The following is an 18,995-nucleotide window of genomic DNA, read 5'->3' as shown; positions in this document are numbered from 1 at the left end:
TTATATGTGAAATGTATCTTTGTATAAATATAGTTGATGCGAATTGGCACAGCTTTCCAAATTTGATGTGCCTGTTTGGTGTTATGCTCTTTTAAAATATCAAATTGACACAGAATTATGAAAAGCCAAACCATGCTTTGTGGCTGTTTGATGTGAGATTAAAGCAAAAGTATATTCTAAAATGAAATTTAAATCCTTTTATTGGACTTCTATTATTCCTAAGATTTTCAAATGTTTATCTTTTCTTTAGAATGGTAATGATTCCCCAGAGCATGGTCTTAGCAAATCTTATACTTCCTCTGGAACCATGCTTGGAGTGGATTTACGAAGAGGAAGAAGACGTTTCTCTGGTAATCTTCAGTTGCCACCGTTGGCTTGGAGGCAGGGTGAAAGAGCGAAGACTCCAGAAAGTGACAGCATACCAAGACCTACTACATTGCCATTGAGAACACCACCACGGATAGCCATTACACCAGTGGACCAAGATTGGTAAGGCCGTAAACCGAGTTTAAGGCATGAGACGTTATTATGGTATGTTTTTATACTTGTAACACAATGGTGAAGATATTTCTTATTGATTATTGGAGTGATGAATTCACGATGGGGATGCAGGAAGAGGGAACTAACCATGGAGGACACGGGGTGGGTGATTATGATAAAAAAAACATTGGCCAAATTGACAAGGACTATAAGCTAGAATCATTTAATTATTCTTATCCTTGAGCTGCCTTCTGTGGCCAATATGATGAACATGCTCATCCTGGTTGTCTGGGGCAAAACTCATGTGTGACTTCGCCCTGCAGGAAATTGGGGCTGCAGAAATTGCTCCCGTTGGACCCTGGCCCGGTGCCTGTACGCTTGTTTCTACATCCTCAACACATGTAGATCTCAGCACTAAGCTATTTATTGAATTGTAAGCTTTGTTTCATTTCTGAGCCGAGGATGGGCTACAACAAATGGACAATGTCTTTGTTTCATTTTCCTTTCCTACTATTGCCATGCCACAGTGAGGTTGAGGCAACCACTGCATTACAGGGTCTGGGGGTTGGGGGGTTGTTGCTTTCCAGGAAAATGTTCTGTACCACGATTTTCCATAAAGTGAAGCTGTACCAGCTACCTGTATCAATAAACAAAAATTGAAAACATCAACATGCAGGATGAAACACATATTTTAGACAAACTCCTTTCTTGGGGTCCAGCTCTGGAAACCCGTTCTCTTATCTCCTGGATGTACATTTTAACCGCTATCTTCTCATTTATCATTTATCCAACAGTCCAGATTAATAACGTGGCACAACAAACACAATCCCCTTCTTGAAGGACTTTTATTGAGCAGCATTTCCAAAGCCCCTGTGCTACATTAATGAGACATGAGACACAAAGCCTTGGCAATTATCGATCTATAGTCATTTGATTTCCAGTACATGGCCTTTTTTATTTCCTGTCTTTTATACTGAACCTAACCACATTGTGACCTTGGTTCTCTTGAACAATCAGCTATTCCTCGATTTGTGTCCATTATCTGCATTTGTTAACTCTCGGCAAAGTAATCGCAGGACTGTTTAGTGTTTTATTTATTATCCTCTATTTCGATTATTTTCTTACTAATTTAAACCACACTTCTAACAGTCAACAGCATTTGATTTGGTGTTTATTGCAGGGGTAAAAGGAATCAAAATAAAACTAATCAAAATCAAAATCAGACTCGCACTGTAGGTCTATAATTTTTCAAGCATTTTGAGCAATTAATATATTGCACAAGGTTTGGCCAGTTTTATTATTCTGCAGTTGTTCCATGCAATTTCTTTCCTTTATCTCTAAGATCCTTTCTCTAATTAGGGTCTGATCTGGGCTTGTTACAATTTGTTCAAATCTCTGCTCATCTGATTTAGCTGGCATGAATACCAAATGGCAGCCTCCTTTGTGGTGTTCAAGATTCAAGGACACACACTGTTTTATTGGTTTAATTAATTATTATTCTGTATTGGTCAGATTCATTGATTGCCATGTCTACTTAAACATTTGTTCCACTAAATGCATTGAATTTTCTCCATCCTTCTGGGAGTGGGTGTATCATTCTTTTTTTTGCAAAATACAGTACCTGTTTTTTACCTATTATGTACCATTATTTACTCGTATGTATTTCGTGGAACCTATTGGGCAACTTGTAGTTTGCTTGCTGTCGTTGCACTGTTGTAGAACTATAGAGACAGAAAATATGGGTAATATTTAGTGAATTTCTGCATGCAAATTGCAGCACAATCTGACAAATTCTATCTTCCTGTATCTCACCTCCATAAAGTTTCTCTGTTGTTTTCCATGTCAAAGCATTTGTGAGGTTAAGTACTTTTTATGACGCTCCCAGCAAGCTTGATTGATCTTGGAGGGCCTGCCCGGTAGACCTGGCTCGCCCGCCATGGTCTCCAGCAGGATCGGGAACTCGCCCGAAGACTCGACGGAGTCCGACCAACGGCTCATGGTTGACGGGACCTCGTCTGAAGCCACCTGATCAGAGGGACCTTACAGTCGGCGGAACACTGTCGGAAGACTCGGCGGGACCAGGATCACGCCGAAAGGCTCAGTTGTCGAAGGGATCAGGAATCCCCCTGAAGTCTTGGCGGACTGCTTAACCAGGATGGGGCTGGAGAAGCCGGACACGAGGAGCAAGGACTGGTACGAGGGTAAACCAGGGTAATGCTCCAGCGCCTTCAGGTAGGCTGCAGGAGGTGCCCCGGGACACAAAGATGGCCAGATGAGGAGAGGAGAGGGATGTCGGTTCGTGGGAACTGCTCCAGTACATTGAGCATGTGGGCTGATTGGACTTTGGACTTTGAATAATGGCATCAAAAATGGTGGCACCCACAGGTCTAATACATGCAAAAAGAATTTCACTGTGCAGTTGCATATGTGACAAATAAAGCACTATTGACTTAATCACATATAAAGTCCTAAATGGACATTCCCCCCCCACATCAAAAATCTTCTAACCCACCTCTCTAACTCCAGGTCCCTCAGGTCGGCCGACTTGGAGCTACTCACTATCCCGCGGTCTAGGCTTAAGCTCAGGGGTGACCGCGCTTTTGCGGTTGCAGCTCCTAGACTGTGGAACAGCATCCCTCTCCCCATCAGAACTGCCCCCTCCATCGACTCCTTTAAGTCCAGGCTCAAAACCTATTTCTACTCCCTAGCGTTTGAGGCCCATTGAGGAGGCGCTGTGAACTGTTTTGTATGTGCTGTTATGTTTGCGTGCTATTGTATGTTTCATTTTTTCCTTAGTACCTAAACAGATGTACAGCACTTTGGTCAACGTGGGTTGTTTTTAAATGTGCTATACAAATAAAATTGACTTGACTTGACTTGACTATCATGTACAAATTCTACACTTGGCTATATAAACTGAATCTACGTATATATTTATGAGAAAATAAAACTGCATATGCTGGAAATTTACCAAATAAATGCAAATGCCAGGTAGCTTGCTTTCAGCATCTGAATTCAGAACCCAATTACCTGTTTATCAGCTGTTTATTTTCAGGAGTTTATGTGAATGTATATGCGCCCTCTACTGGTAGTAGTGGGTGCTGCAAATAGGATCATCTTTTCCAGCTGTCTTTTGAGATGTTCCCACCCCCCCCCCCCCTCCCGCTAATCGTGGCTTTCATAATTAACGGCTCTCAGTTGCTCTTCTACTTTTGATCCCTTTGTTCCTGATGATAGACATTCCAGCTCACAGACCTCCACACTAATTTTAGCCATCACTACTTCCCCTTCCCATTCCAAAGGAATAATAGCAGTGTCACTTATCTGGTTTGCTCTTCCATTTCTGCCAACTGCACCCCTTCTCATGTCATTCTTTCATCCAGCTGTAGGAGACACAACATTTGTCTTTTTAACCTCTTCCTTTCCCACAATCCAGGGACCCAAGCAGTCATTGCAAGTGAAGCATCAATTCACTTTTGCACTTTCCGGTTTAGTATACTTTGGTGTTCACCATGAAGTTTTCTCTACAAAACCGTGCAAATTGGGTGATCGTTTGTGCAGAACACCTCCATTCAGTATGTAAAGGCGATTCTGTGCTTCCAGTCATCTGTTACTTAAATTCTCCAACCCACTTCCACTGCTGAAGCTCTATTTTGGAATAAAGGCATTGTTACAATACCCTGTTAATGTAGATGATCAATCTATAGTTGTCCAATACCCTAAGGCTGCCAAAACAAAGCATGACAATGAAAGGACACTGCTGTCTTCAATCTGTGACACTGTATTACAGTTCATGTCGTTGTTACTATACATGATAGTAAAAAGTAAACAGCTACTGTATTGAAAACTGCATTCAGCCATCACATGAGTCTGAGCAGTTGCAATTATGTTATTATCTTTCTTTGATAGTTTGAAAACTTTGATGTTAAAGTTAAGCTCACAATCCAAAATACTGGTACTTTTTTGGTTGCTGTTCAAGGTTAGGGATTCATAATTTAGAACTGAATCTTTTAATAATAATAATAATAATAATAATCCTTTATTCCCACAACGGGGAGATTTGCAGGGTTACAGCAGCAAAGAGGATAGCAAAAATAAATAAGCATTCATTAATAAATAAAATAATGGTAATTATCTTTATTTACCGGTCTGCTGGGAGCAATGCTGATTGTGCAGTCTGACAGCAGCAGGAATGAAGGACCTTCAATATCTCTCCTTCACACACTTGGGGTGAAGAAGTCTGTCACTGAAGGAGCTGCTCAGTGCAGTGACAGTGCATGAAACATTTAGTGTTAGTATTGAGTTCTGGCAACTTTAGATTAAAATTCTATTTCCTCTCCTTAAATTATTTATGTTCATCCCAACCTAAATTGAATTGGATCAATTGGTAACATTTACTTATCAGCCAGGAGCCAATAATGTGGTAGATTTTACCACTTAGTTGCTACATTGCAGAGGAAAGTACAAATTCTTTTGTAGATTTGATTTGAAGCTGAGTGAAGATGTTCTCCAGTTCTTTTTTTCCAAGTATTTTTTAAAGGAAGTAATTCATTTTTATAATTTACAGGAACTGTTCTCATTAATCACCCCGCATACTCTCACAAAATGTTCAAAGGAATGGATGCGCAAAGCAAGCAAAAATCATGTTTGCAGTAGCTGAATAGCCAGCTCTCTCAAAGTTTTGGTGACTGACATTGATGAGATGCAGCAACATAAATGCATTGGTTTCTCTCCCATATTTCGGTTGCCTGCCTATGTTTCCTGTGCAAACCAGGTCGGTAAATGATGACAGGGCCTCTTGATAGTGGAACAGAATTCGGCCAAGCCCATTTTAGAACAAAATTAAAATTGTTTACATTCTCTCTCTCTCTCTCTCTCTCTCTCTCTCTCTCTCTCTCTCTCTCTCCCCCCCCCCCCCCAACCACTAAGTGGGCTACTTTATATTTTTCCTCTCCTCTTTTCTCTAGGATTTTTTAAATTTTGATCTAAATTTTTATTATTTTGATTATGATCTCAATTTCCTGGAATGTTTATGTGTACATTTTTGAGAAAAAGATTTCCACTGTCATATTTGTTTCAATGTACATGAAAGCTAGACTTTAGCGAGCTAGACAACAATTAGTTGCTATTTTCAATTATCTATCAAAATGAAATTCAGTCTTACAATTGATTCAATGTCGGAAATAAATAAGTGCTTCAAGAATACAGTTGGCTACAGGACAGTTTGGAAACATTTAAATGTTCTTTTGTTTTTTAAGAAAAATTCAATTGCTTCTGTCAGTCCGTTTTAAAAGCTAATTCTATTCTAGAAATAATCTGGGTGTTCGCATTTGTTTTTTATTGGTGGTACAAATGATTTGGACATTACAATACACGGAATGTTTATGACGAGGCAAATTACATTGCAGCAAAATAATATTGTCTCCAAACCCATTGAAACATTCTTAAGAATTCTACTTGAGTTCATTTTTAATGCATCTATATCTCTGGGCTTCAAGGATCTGCTCAGCATGCAATGCTTATCATTGTCTGTAGGTGGCAGCAATTAGATTTTCTGGTGAAACGGGTCATCAATCCTCGACTTGAGAGAAGGTTGGGACAGTGTATTGTCCCTGAGTGTTATAGCAACAGCTGCCCTGACTGCATTGTGATCCAAATCATTGTGAGCTTGCAGCATGAACTCAAACAAAAGTCGGAGACCATCGGGACCAAGATGACAGTGAGGGAACCTGATGAATCAAAATAAAAAGAGGGACATGTTTTGTTGGGCAGAGAGTCCACGAGGGTCTGAACAGTTGCACTATGTTATTAGTATAATGTTACAGAAGAGTTCAGGCACTGAAAGCCAAGACATTTTGTACATCCATCTCGGGATATATGGAGAGCAAAATTAATATTTTGTTTTATTGGAAGAATGCTCCTGATGTACTAGTGACCTTTTCCTAACCAGTTGATTGCACATTATCAAAGATTCACGATCTGAAAAAGTAGCAACCCACACTCTTGCACCTCCAAATTTATTTCATTTCACTGAAGTAAATAAAAATTGCAATATCTGTAAAACTGGTTAGCATCTTTCCAATTGAATATGCAACTATCAAAATGTTGTGCAATCATATCACTCAGACTTCCATTGACTGTAAGCCAATCATGGAGTCGTAGTAAAGAGTGCAGAAACAAACCTTTCAGTCGAACTTGTCATTGTGACCAAAATGCCCCCGTCTAAGATTGTTCCATTGGCCTGCATTTGGCCCATATCCCTCTAAACCTTTCCTATTCATGTACCTGTTCCAGAGTCTTTTAAATGCTGTTATAATGCCTACCACAACGACCTAGCCTGCCCAATCTCTCCCTGTAGTGCAGGGCCTGAAGTCCAAGCAACATCCTCATAAATCTACTCTGTACTCGTTCCAGTTGTGTGGTTTAGAGAGAAATTCAAATTCAGTACTGATCTATCATGATAAATTTATTTCATTTCACTGAAGTAAATAAAAATTGCAATATCTGTAAAACTGGTCAGATTTCAATCTTTTTGGTCTATTAAATGTATATTGAGAATTCCACTACCCTCTCTCCCCCCCCCCCTTCCTCATTGCTACAACTTAGATCTCACAAAAAAATTGTAGAGCGAGTCAAAAATATATTTGAAACTGATTATTGTGGTTCATACCTGGAATAATGAGCTAAACTAGGTCCTGTGTGGTATCCATTCAGTTTAATACAGCTGCTGATACTTTGCTGTGCTCCAATCTGAGGGGTTTATCAGCTTCTAAAAGTCTTATTCCCCCATCAGATGGCAGCATCAAGCCCCCCACTCCTTAAAACTGCTGAAGCCATCCATTTCAATAAATGGATCAGGATTTAAACATGTGTGGGACAGAACTGCAAATGCTGGTTTAAATCGAAGGTAGGCACAACATGCTGGAGTAACTCAGCGCGGCAGGCATCATCTCCGGAGGGAAGGAATATGTGTTACGTGTATGTGTTATGATCGGTACAGCAGCCCTGCCAAGGAGGATGTGAGGGACCAGTGTGTCACCTGGGCTAATTACTGGTGAAATATTTAGTGTTATAATAATATGAAGGGTGGGGACGTTCAGGGTGGGCTATGGTTCAGCAGATTCCTTTGCGAGAGATAAAAAGCCTCTCTGTTGGGGAGTTTCATTATTGCCTGTGTCATCACCTCCCTCCTCTCTGCTCAGCTGGGTAATGAAGCTGGAGATGTTCTGTTAGGACTATCCCCTAAGTAGCCTCCACATCCTCTCCCTTTTGTTCTTGCTGTTCTTCAGCCTTATCCTCGTATCCTCCAGGCTCTGGATTTGATTTCTGCTGTATCTCTGTCACAATACTATGCAAAATAGGTGTACGATGATGAAGTTTCCCTATCTGCAGTCTGCCTCCAGACTGATGCAGGCACTGCAATCTTACAATATTCTCCACAATTGTGGAATTGTGGACAATAGGGAAACTTCATCATTGTACACATATTTTGCACATCCCAGGTCTCCCAATACAGTGACTAGTGACAGAGATACAGCAGAAATCAAATCCACAGCCTGAATGATATGAGGAAAAAGCTGAAGAACAGAGAGAACAAAAGGGAGAGGATGTGGAAGCCACTTAGGGTATGCCTGACTCTTTTATCGGTAGTGACGAGCTGGACGAGGTCTATGAATTGGGGTAAGGAGCATGAGAAGTAAAGAATAGCTCTGGTCCTCAGGATCCATTTCTCCAGCTAGTGTTCGCTGCAGAAAATGTCCCTCAGCTCAGTTTCCATGAGGCTAAATGCATCACGTGTTCCTCCTAGGAATGAGCAATCACCTTGCATTAGTTCTATTTGGATTTCCGCATCAGCCCGTATATTATTGGAGTGAAAATCTTTTCTGTACATTAAATGCTCCAGATTATTACGCATGAGTCTGATTGCAGTGAATGGCTGCCTGCTTCCTGGGAAACCAACAATAATGGCTAGTTCTGGTGCCTGAGATCTAATTTGCTGTTCATTGAAGCATAGTTACATCCCTATAATCACAATCTGACCATTAGAAAATTTGCACTGATTACAGGTGTTTAGTATGTTGAAAGCTTTTAGAAAAATTATTCTATGATGGAAGGTTTTAAAAAAAAATGTAGATAAAATATGACAAGATGGTACATAGCAAAACAAAAGTGCCAGACATCAGTAGGAAGGAACTGCAGATGCTGGTTTAAACCGAAGATAGACACAAAATGCTGGAGTAACTCAGTGGGACAGTCTCCAGAGATGTTGCCTGTCTCACTGACATACTCCAACATTTTGTGCCAGATATCAGTTTGTGTTATCTTGCTGTCCTGCTTTATGAAACTAATAAGTAGCATCATAGTTTGCTGAAGAACTGCAATTGTTGCTATAGGTAGTGTCCAGTGTCTTGAGTGGCCCAAATCACATCAGGACTCTGGCTTGTCATTGTGCAGATCTTCTGTAGAGAACATGGCGTATTTCTCAGCTATTCGTGGCTGCAGCAAAAACTGAGATTCAGTAATGCGCAAACTTTACAAATTATGAGAAACTCGAGCAAGAAAATGCAGCCATCTACACATCAATGGGCACAGGGAGCCCTTTAATTCACACTACTTTGCTGCCTTGCCTTATCATTCCCCCTTTAGTTTATAGGTTAAAGCCAAAGGTTGCAGGTTTGCATACTATTGTTTCACTTTCTGTCAGTAAGGCAGTTGAATGTTGCATGTGTTGATTGCATTATTATATAACTAAATGTTGAATGAATTACTGTAGTTTAGTTTATGGTCACATGTACTGAGGGACAGTAAAAAGCTTTTGTTGCGTGCTATCTAGTCAGTGGAAAGACAATACATGATTACAATTGAACCATCCACAGTGTGCAGATATATGATAAAGGGAATAACATTTAGTGCATGGTAAAGTCCGATAAGAGATAGTCCGAAGGTCTCCAATAAGGTAGATCAGGACCTTTCTCTAGTTGTTGATAGAATGGTTCAGTTGCCTGATAACAGCTGGGAAGAAACTGTCCCTGAATCTGGAGGTGTGTGTTTTCACACTTCTGTACCCTTTGCCTGAGGGGAGAAGGGGGAGTGAGACTCATCCTTGATTATGCTGGTGGCCTTGCCGAGGCGGCGTGAATTGTAAATGGAGTCAATGGGAGGGAGGTTGTTTTGTGTGATGATCTGGGCTAGATCCAGGATTATCTGCAATTTCTTGTGCAGTCTTCGATGGAGCTGTTCCCAAACCATGCTTTGGTGCATCCTGTTTTCTATGGTGCGTCTGTAGGAGTTGTTGAGGACTTGTTGTACTTCCTAAGCCTTCTAAGGAAATAGAGGCGTTGATGTGCTTTCTTGGCCATTGCTTTGATATGGGTGGTCCAGGACAAGTTGCTGGTGATATTTACTCCGAAACTTGAAGCTTTCAACCACTTCTACTTCGGCGCCGTAAATGCATACTAGGGAGGATGTACTATAAGAAAATAACTGCAGATGCTGGTACAAATCGAAGGTATTTATTCACAAAATGCTGGAGTAACTCAGTAGGTCAGGCAGCATCTCAGGAGAGAAGGAATGGGTGATGTTTCGGGTCGAGACCCTTCTTCAGATGTACGGTTCATTTCCTGAAGTCGATCATAATCTCCTTTGTTTTGCTAACATTGAGAAAGATTGTTGTCTTGACATCAGGTCACGAGGCTCTCAACCTCCCTACTTGTACGCTGTCTCATCATTATTTGATATTGGTCCACAACAGTGGTGTCATCCATTAATTTGTAAATTGAATTGGATTTGTAAAGAACGGGGCTGAGAACGCATCCTTGCGGAGCACCAACGTTAAGGATTATCATAGAGGACGATTTGAATAAATGGTACTTTATTGTCACATACATAGGTACAGTGAAATGCTTTGTTTTGCATACAACCTCGGATTTACACATGTGTCGCAATGTTTTGGCGCCAACAAAGTTACAAAAGTACCAATCAGTCCTACCTTCTGCCTGCTACAGAATGTTGAGGCAACATCTCCCTTCCGCCCCAACCGGTGTCCTTCTCGGCAGACACCTCCCATGCGTCCCTGCTGGGTCCCCCATTGTTCTCGGTGGTCCACCTTGCTCTCGATATCCACCTCACTCTTGGCCCCTCCTCGTTCATGCTGGCGCGGTTCCCATGTGGCCAGTGGCTCGGAGGCGGTTAGGAGCCCGCGGTGGGCGAGCGAGATCCTCTGTTATTTGTTTGAGGGTGATAAGAATGTGGATGTTATATATTCACGTGCAAAAAAAGGTGGAGACTAGTTTAAGAAGTGTATTTATTTTCTTCAAACCGGTTGGGAGCATGTACTGTATAGGCACACAAAACCCATTAACATTCAATTGTATAAACTAAGTAAATGGTATCAGTTACTATGTTTCTCCACCACATCAGCAACCCCCCTTCTCCCCCAAACACGTATACATCTTCATCCATGTCACCCTCATCCATGCCCTCTCGCTCCCAAACAAATTCAATGTTATATAACGTTTTTCTAATGATGCTGGAGATCTTCTATCTTTGGTAGAGCGTCTGACCTCCACCAGGCAGTACAGGATCTATTGCTGTGCTGAACTGATTTGCAAATTGCTCAGAGGCAAAATAACCAGATGATCCAAGATCATCTGTTTTCTTTCTTCAACATTTGTATCTTGCACCAGAGGATGAACATACACGTTTTTGTGGCTTTTCAAGGTTTTGAAAACAATAGTATGTTCATCTGTCGTAAAGGTTAAAGACCAGTTCTGAACATGTAGAGAAACCACTTGAGATTCTGGCGGCTTAGAACAAGGAAATTGTGGGGCTGTGATCGGTGTAAATGGTCAAGCAAATGAATGTACCTGGAAACGTTGTGCTCCAAACATTACAGATGTTTCTATTTTATCCATCTGAGAGTGCTTTCTCTTTGCTGCTATCAATACTCTAGTTATAAACCGTACAGCTTTTCAGAGCCATTTTCCATACAATCAGGTAACAGCACCAACTCCTTATTGTGATGCACAATAGGCTAAGATTAACTTTCAATCAGTTGAGTGGTGGATTAGTGCATCGGGAGACTACATTTCTTTAAAATGTACAAAATGTGATCTTCTGTCCATCTCCATTTCATATCCCTTCACAGCAATTGGTGCAATGTAGGTAAGAGCATTGCAATATTTGGCAAGAAGTTCGGGAGGCACAGTGGCACAGCAGTAGAGTAGCTGCTGTACAACAGCGATTCTACGGAATTGGACGTTCTTCTTGTGGCCACGTGGAATTTCTCCCGGTGCTCCGGTTTCCTCCTACACTCCAAAGACTACACTACAGTTTGTAGGTAAATTGGCTTCAGGAAGTTGTAAAATTGTCTGTAGTATGTCGGATAGTATTAGTGCAAGGGGTGATCACTGGTTGGTATGGACTCAGTGGACCAGTTTCCGTGCTGTACCTCCAAAGTCTAAAGTAAATCATTTTCATTTAATAATCCCAGATATGCTGTCAGATCAGTTACATTAACTGAAGTATCGAGTTGCTGATGGCTTTTTACCTTCTCTTGAGCTGTATGTAATGTCCCAATTTCATTCACCAGAAAATTGCACTTTCCTTTAGATGTAGGCCTGTCTTTTCCTGTCTACTCATCGCTTCTTGTAAATCCTACTGATACAAATTCATCTCTGGAGGCTCCTGTAATAGGCAATCATCCATGTGCACAGTGACCCCATGATATCCATTGGTAACTTCTCACAGTTTTCTGAGAGCAGGTGTGAAGAAAATTTCAAATGACAATTGGTTTTACCTAACAATCCATTGTGTGTGCATGCGTGCGTGTTAACATTCATAAACACTGTCTGTTGGTCTGCATGACTCGCGTCCAACTTGGTGAACTGCCGTCTCTAGCCAAAATTGCAAATAAGTATTCTACTCTCAGAATGGGATCCAGTTCCAGGGAAATTTGTTGAACAGTCAAATTATAATCTCTTCAATTCATGATGGATTTGTCTTGCTTTAACACTGTCACAATAGGTGCTGCCCATTCGGTGTACTGAACAGGTTCAATTATTTTATTTCTGAGAAACCAGTCAATTTCGGCCTCCAATTTTGTTTCTTTGACTAAGGCATTAACCTTGGCTCGAAGAATCATGGTCCAGAATCTGTAAATTACTAAGGATGATGTTTTAGTTTGTCTTTGATATTTCGCTGTCACATCAGCAACTCCAACTGATTAAATTCTGCCACATTTCTAGGTTTTCAGATTTCTCTGTGCTTTTTTTAATTTCGAAGGTGTTGTTATTTTCCATCCATTAACTTATTCAGTTTGGTTCATCAGTGGGCCGAAGGGCCTGTTCCTACTCTTCTATGTTCCATGTTACACTAAATCAATACTCAAATACAATCAATAGACAATAGGTGCAGGAGGAGGCCATTCGGCCCTTCGAGCCAGCACCGCCATTCAATGTGATCATGGCTGATCATTCTCAATCAGTACCCCGTTCCTGCCTTCTCCCCGTACACCCTGAATCATTCATTTTCAAAACAACAATCAATGGTTCTACTTTCATTAAGTCAGCCCCTTTTTCATGAACCATTTTGAACACTTCCTCTGATTAACAATCATCATTTGCTTCTTTTACATGGTAAAAACAGTGGAAACCCAAAATTTAAATCTACTTCCAATAATTTATTTCTTCCATTTACTTAACTTTATACTTATTCTATGGACTTGTGGCAACAAAAAATAATATTTTTCTTGTTTGAACCAGATTTCAGAAGACTTGGACTTCCTTCTACATAGCACAGGAAAAGGCCCTTCAGCCCAAAATGTCTCTTCTGAACACTATGCCATAACCAATTTCTATCTGCCTGCACATAATCCATACCCCTCCATTCTCTGCGTATCCATGTGCATGGATCCTTCCACATGGTAACAGTATTTGTTTGACTTTTAAAATTACATTTGGTTAGCCTTGAATCAGCGTGATTCCGCTAGTCCCCTGGTGGCAATTCCAAGTCCTTCTGTTTTTTTTACTTTAAAATGTCACTGTTTGAGCATTTTTCGGTGCTCAAAGATCAGATTCACCTCTAATAATGATATATTTCTGAATCAGGTTAGCATGTAGAATTAATGATAACAATCTGGTATCAACTGAGGGAATGTGTTGCCATAATTAAAGTTTTGCAATAACGTCCTCACTTCAGTTACCTACTCACTCAGAGTTTCATCAGGTTTTCTTGACTATAATCAAGTTTACACCTTGGCACAGCCTTGTTTGGTTTTGGGTTAAAGTGATTCTTCAACCAATGCAGCAATGCTTTATATTATTCGAGGGTTTCACTGAGCCTTCTCATTAAACTGTATGCAGGGCTTCTCACCACAGTCATTAGGGCAGGCCTTGGTGTATTTTAATCATCAATGTTGTTTGTAGCAGAGAGAGGCAGCAGTATCTCTCAATGTTCATTCCCCCTTTTGGTTTAAGAGACAAATGTTCTTATCAAGTCTATTCTTGTTGTCATTTTCTGTAAAGTTTATTTCAAATAATGTTTCTTCAATCTTCCTCCTCACTAATTTTTTTTGAAAAAAGGTTTCTCTTTGGTCCAACCTGACTTTAAGAAAATATCCCTCATTGCCAATACGTCACATCTTGACATTAGAGGAAAGGTGGAGGTTGGGTTTCTGTTTGGAAGTTTATTTTCCTCACGCTTGTTGAGTGTACACATCTGCATACACAGCCTTACAGAGATCAACCAAACTGGGGGGGTGTCTGCTAGGGAACAGAACCATACTACAGGAAAAGCTTCCTGAAGACCATGACACCTGCTGGCTTGATGGAGAACAACTGTGATTATATGGATATTACCACGTTGTGTACATTATAACAGTAGAGCTTCATCTCCCCAGTCTCTGACTCATACAGCACAGAAATAGGTCCTTTGGCCTATGTCATCCATGCTGACCAAGATGCCGCATCAAAACTAGTTCCATTTATCTGTGTTTAGTTTAGTTTAGTTCAAAGATACAGTGCAGAAACAGGCCCTTCGGCCCACCGCATACCCAACCCCCCTCTGTGTGGAAAAAGTTGCCCCTCAGGTCCTCTTTAAATTTTATCTCTTTCACCTTGGATCTGTGCCCTCTAGATTTAAATTCCCCTACCTTGGGAAAAAGACTGTGGCCATTCATCTTATGTATGCCCCTCATCTATATACTAAAACTCTCATTTGTTTGTTTGTTTGTTCCTGAACTACAGCCAAAACGGTACACGATAACGCAACAATTGTAGGCCCACCTTACTCACCGTCGTCCCTTTGGTGCTAATGGAAGAAGTTTCATTGAAATCGGTATAATTTTTAAAGTTATTCACATTTTAAAGTTTAAATCTCTCCGAGGGAGGGAGGGGGTGGAGGGAGGGAGGGGGGGGGGGGAGGTGGGAGGATAAGGGTGGTTGGGGATGGGGGGGAGGGGACAGGGAGGGGGGAGAGGGGACAGGGAGGGGAGGGGGAGGGGAGGGGGGAGGGGAGGGTGCTGCACCAATGCAGGAGAGGTTTGGGCCCAATGGGTCCACTTGGTCTAGTGATTTTATAAACCTTTATAAAGTCACCTCTCAATCTGCAGCCCTGCAGGGATAAAAGCCTTGGTTGATTCTTGATATAACTTAAGGTCTGCAGTTCCGGTAACATCCTTGTGAATATCCTCTGCACTGTTTCCAGTTTAATGGTATCTTTCTAATACAATACAATACAATACAATATATCTTTATTGTCATTGTACAGGGGTACAACGAGATTGGGAATGCGCCTCCCATACGATGCAATAATTTAATTAATTTAAACAACAACAACAACCCAACAACCCAACCCAACGAAACAAATTGTAACAGTTTTAAGACAGAATAAAGTGCAAGTAGATCTGTGCCGGATCACTATGCGTTGTGACCATCCGACTCAGCAGGACTGGTTCATAGCAGCTATGGCCCTGGGGATGAAGCTGTTCCTGAGTCTGGAGGTGCGGGCGTAGAAGGCCTTGTATCGTCTGCCCGATGGAAGGAGTTCGAACAGACTGTTGCAGGGGTGTGAAGAGTCTTTGTGGATGCTGGTGGCTTTTCTGAGGCATTGTGTGTTGTAGATGCCCTCCAAGGCTGGTAGCTGTGTTCCGATGATCCTCTGAGCTCTATGGACTACCCGCTGAAGAGCTTTCCTTTCTGCCTCCATGCAGCTGAGGTACCACACAGGGATGCCATGTGTTAGGATGCTCTCTATGGTGCAGCGGTAGAAGGTCGTCAGCAGCTGTTGGGGTAGACCAGACTTTTTCAGTGTTCTTAGGTAGAACAGTCATTGCTGTGCCTTCTTGACCAGCGCGGCAGTGTTATTGGACCATGTTAGGTCCTCCGAAATGAGAGTGCCCAGAAACTTGAAGCTAGACACACTCTCCACACTGTCCCCGTTGGTGTCGAATGCAGGAACACAGTCGTGTGTGATTAGGGAGTAGGGCATGGGGCTCAGAACACTCAGGGTGATAGTGGAGGACAGGTGCGGGCCCATTCTCACTGCCTGCGGTCGCTCCAGCAGGAAGTCCAGGATCCAGTCGCATAATGACAAGCTGAGGCCTAGCTGGTGGAGTTTGGTGATGAGCTTGGTGGGGATGACCGTGTTGAAGGCAGAGCTATAGTCAATGAATAGCATCCTCACGTACGTGCCCTGTCTCTCCAGGTGAGTCAGGACAGCGTGAAGAGCCAGAGAGATGGCGTCCTCTGTGGATCTTTTTGCCCTGTATGCAAATTGATAATAGCTGGGTAACCAGAATTGCACAATAGCGTAGGTGGGGTCTCGTCGATGTCCTGTGCATTTGTAACATGATGTCCCAACTCTTGGAAAGAAAAGCACCTGGGTGTTGTGAAGATTTATTATAGCCCAGAAGACTTGGGATACTTCAGATACTAGCAAAAGATCACTGAACAAAAGTGCATGAAAATAGATTGTGTTAGCAATCTAGTAAGAAATACTAAAGCCGACAGCAGGAATTTTTGTAAGTTAAGAAAGAGGAAGAGAACAGCAAAAGGAAATGCAAGCTCCTTACAAGATAAGATTGGAGAAGTTAAAAATGGAGAAATATGGAAGAGACTTTGGGCATGCCATTTATGTCTGTCTTCATGATAGAAAACCATATAAACATCTGAATAACAGAAAAAAATCAAGATAATAAAAAGGAGGGAACAATCATTATTGTGACAGGAACCGTTGATAAACAAATGACACTGAATACTGACAAATTCCCTTCTGGAATGGCGCTAGCAATTAGAAAACTGCAGATGTAATGCCACTATTCACAAAGAGAGGTGAATGGAAAGTAGCAAGCTGCAGACCAAATTAATCTGTAGGAAGGAACTGCAGATGCTGGTTTAAATTAAAGATAGACACAAAATGCTGAAGTAACTCAGTGGGACAGGCAGCATCTCTGGAGAGAAGGAATGCGTGGCGTTTCGGGTCGAGACCCTTCTTCAGTCCAGTCTTCAGACCAGATTTTTGTGTCTATCTTTGGTTGTGAAACGTCACCCATTCCTTCTCACCAGAGATGCTGCCGGTCCCGCTGAGCTACTCCAGCATTTTGTGTCACTTATTTGGTTTGCTCTTCCATTTCTACCAACTGCATCCCTTCTCATGTCATTCTTTCATCCAGCTGTAGGAGACACAACATTTGTCCATTTACCCTCTTCCTTTCCCACAATCCATGGAACCAAGCAGTCATTGCAAGTGAAGCATCAATTCACTTTTGCCCTTTCCAGTTTAGTATACTTTGGTGTTCACCATGTAGTTTTCTCTACGAAACCGTGCAAATTGGGTGGTCATTTGTGCAGAACACCTCCATTCAGTATGCAAAGGTGATTCTGTGCTTCCAGTCACCTGTTACTTAAATACAATGTTTGCCCTGGCCAATGTTAAACCTGGGAGGTAAGATAAATGTGAGAAAGCCGCATTAAAATACTTAAATGTTCAACCCACCGCTGGGGAATATGTTTGCCTGTGCCCCAGCTGTTGAAGTTGGGTGGGAGCAAATTGCGCCGCCTGCCGGAACACCACGAGGCCGAGACCCTCAACGCCATTACTGCCACGAGGAGCAGCAAAAAGACTCGCCGCCTTCCCGGCCGATCTCAGGCCCGGACCACAAGTTGCTGCCGTTGCTGACCTTCACCGCATCCCCCGGGCCACTGCCACCGACCATCACCGCATCCCCCGGGCCACAACCGCCACTGTGCCGACCATCACCGCATCCCCCGGGCCACAACCGCCACTGCTGCCGACTTCCAAGGCCTCTCCGTGGCCGCTGCCGCTGACCTTCACCGCCTCCCCCGGGCCACAACCGCCGCTGCTGCCGACCATCACCGCCACACCAGACATTGTCTCGGCCTCCATCTGCTCACCTGCCTTATTATTTCTCTGTTTTTGTCCAATATTTATCTGATTAACATCACTTAAAAGTATTATTTGATCATTGGTTTATTGCTGGTTGTGGAGCCATATATTTGCATTTTATACCACACAGCAATGATTTTAGTTCAAACTATGAACAACTTTGAAGTGGAATTGTGTAGCAACCCATGTTTAGGAGTCATTTGATCCAATTTTCACTTTTGGGTGAAAATTATTTCCAAGTGAAATTGCACCTCTCGTGAAAAAAGATGTAATCCATTTAGTGTACCTGATATTTTCCTTTCATCAGGCATGCACCAAATAGCATTGCCGCTGAAAACTTTGTTCTACAATCTTCATTGAACAATTTCACGAGAACTACAAGCACAATATACTAGGATTTTTTTTAATGAATGGAAGATTCTGCAGTCATTGATTGACTTGATTGGCAGGTTCAGAACTCACTACAAGTTGCTTAACCACCTTCCAAAATCAAGACTGGTATTAAACTAAGGGAATTTTTCTTTGAGCGTTTGGTTGCTGAGACGCACATTCAATGGAACTTTGCCATAAAAGGCCACTTAGGGTGGGTTGGGTACCTGGAGGAAGGCGACCAATAAGCAAAGTACCATTTTTCACGCCATCTCCTCGACATCACATTGTCATTTGCAGCACCTTGCAGAACCTTCCGTGTGGAAAGCAGCAGATGATGCTGGAGGAAGCAAAGCAAGGAGTTCTGGAGCATAGAGCCATGAAGTGGAACCTGGGGAGCAGCAAAAGAAAATGTACACCTGCAATCTAAAGCCATTAACCAACCTGTTGGCCATTAACCTGAAATGCTAACTCTTTCTCACTGTTCTGATGCTGCCTGGCCAGCAAATTTCTAGTACTTTCCGTTTATTTAAAGCTACCAGGTAGATGTCCATGCTCAATTTCCACAGCTGGAACAATTGGCAATGGAGGCATAGGCGGCAAAGAATTTGTGGGAATCCGTAATAGAGAGAGGACTTTCATAAGGAGGAAACTCGTACCACATTCCAATTGTTACTACCAACACGGTGCACTGGTAACCAGATGGGGAAGAACAAACGATGCATAAACATCCCTTACTTCAA

The 18,995-nt window shown here is 42.0% G+C and overlaps 1 protein-coding gene across 1 annotated transcript in view; it reads left to right on the top strand.

The window, feature by feature from the left end:
• The window catches only part of pde4ba (phosphodiesterase 4B, cAMP-specific a), a 444,556-nt gene that overhangs the window by 106,146 nt on the left and 319,415 nt on the right, over positions 1-18,995 (top strand). Inside the window, exon 3 of the mRNA XM_078407495.1 lies at positions 251-489. Coding sequence (XP_078263621.1) covers positions 251-489 — 239 coding nt within the window. The remainder of the gene's footprint in view (positions 1-250; positions 490-18,995) is intronic.

Source organism: Rhinoraja longicauda, chromosome 11, assembly GCF_053455715.1.
Source record: "Rhinoraja longicauda isolate Sanriku21f chromosome 11, sRhiLon1.1, whole genome shotgun sequence".
Taxonomy (NCBI): domain Eukaryota; kingdom Metazoa; phylum Chordata; class Chondrichthyes; order Rajiformes; family Arhynchobatidae; genus Rhinoraja; species Rhinoraja longicauda.
Note: the sequence above shows the minus strand (reverse complement) of the source record. Positions and strands in the feature narration are given on the sequence as shown.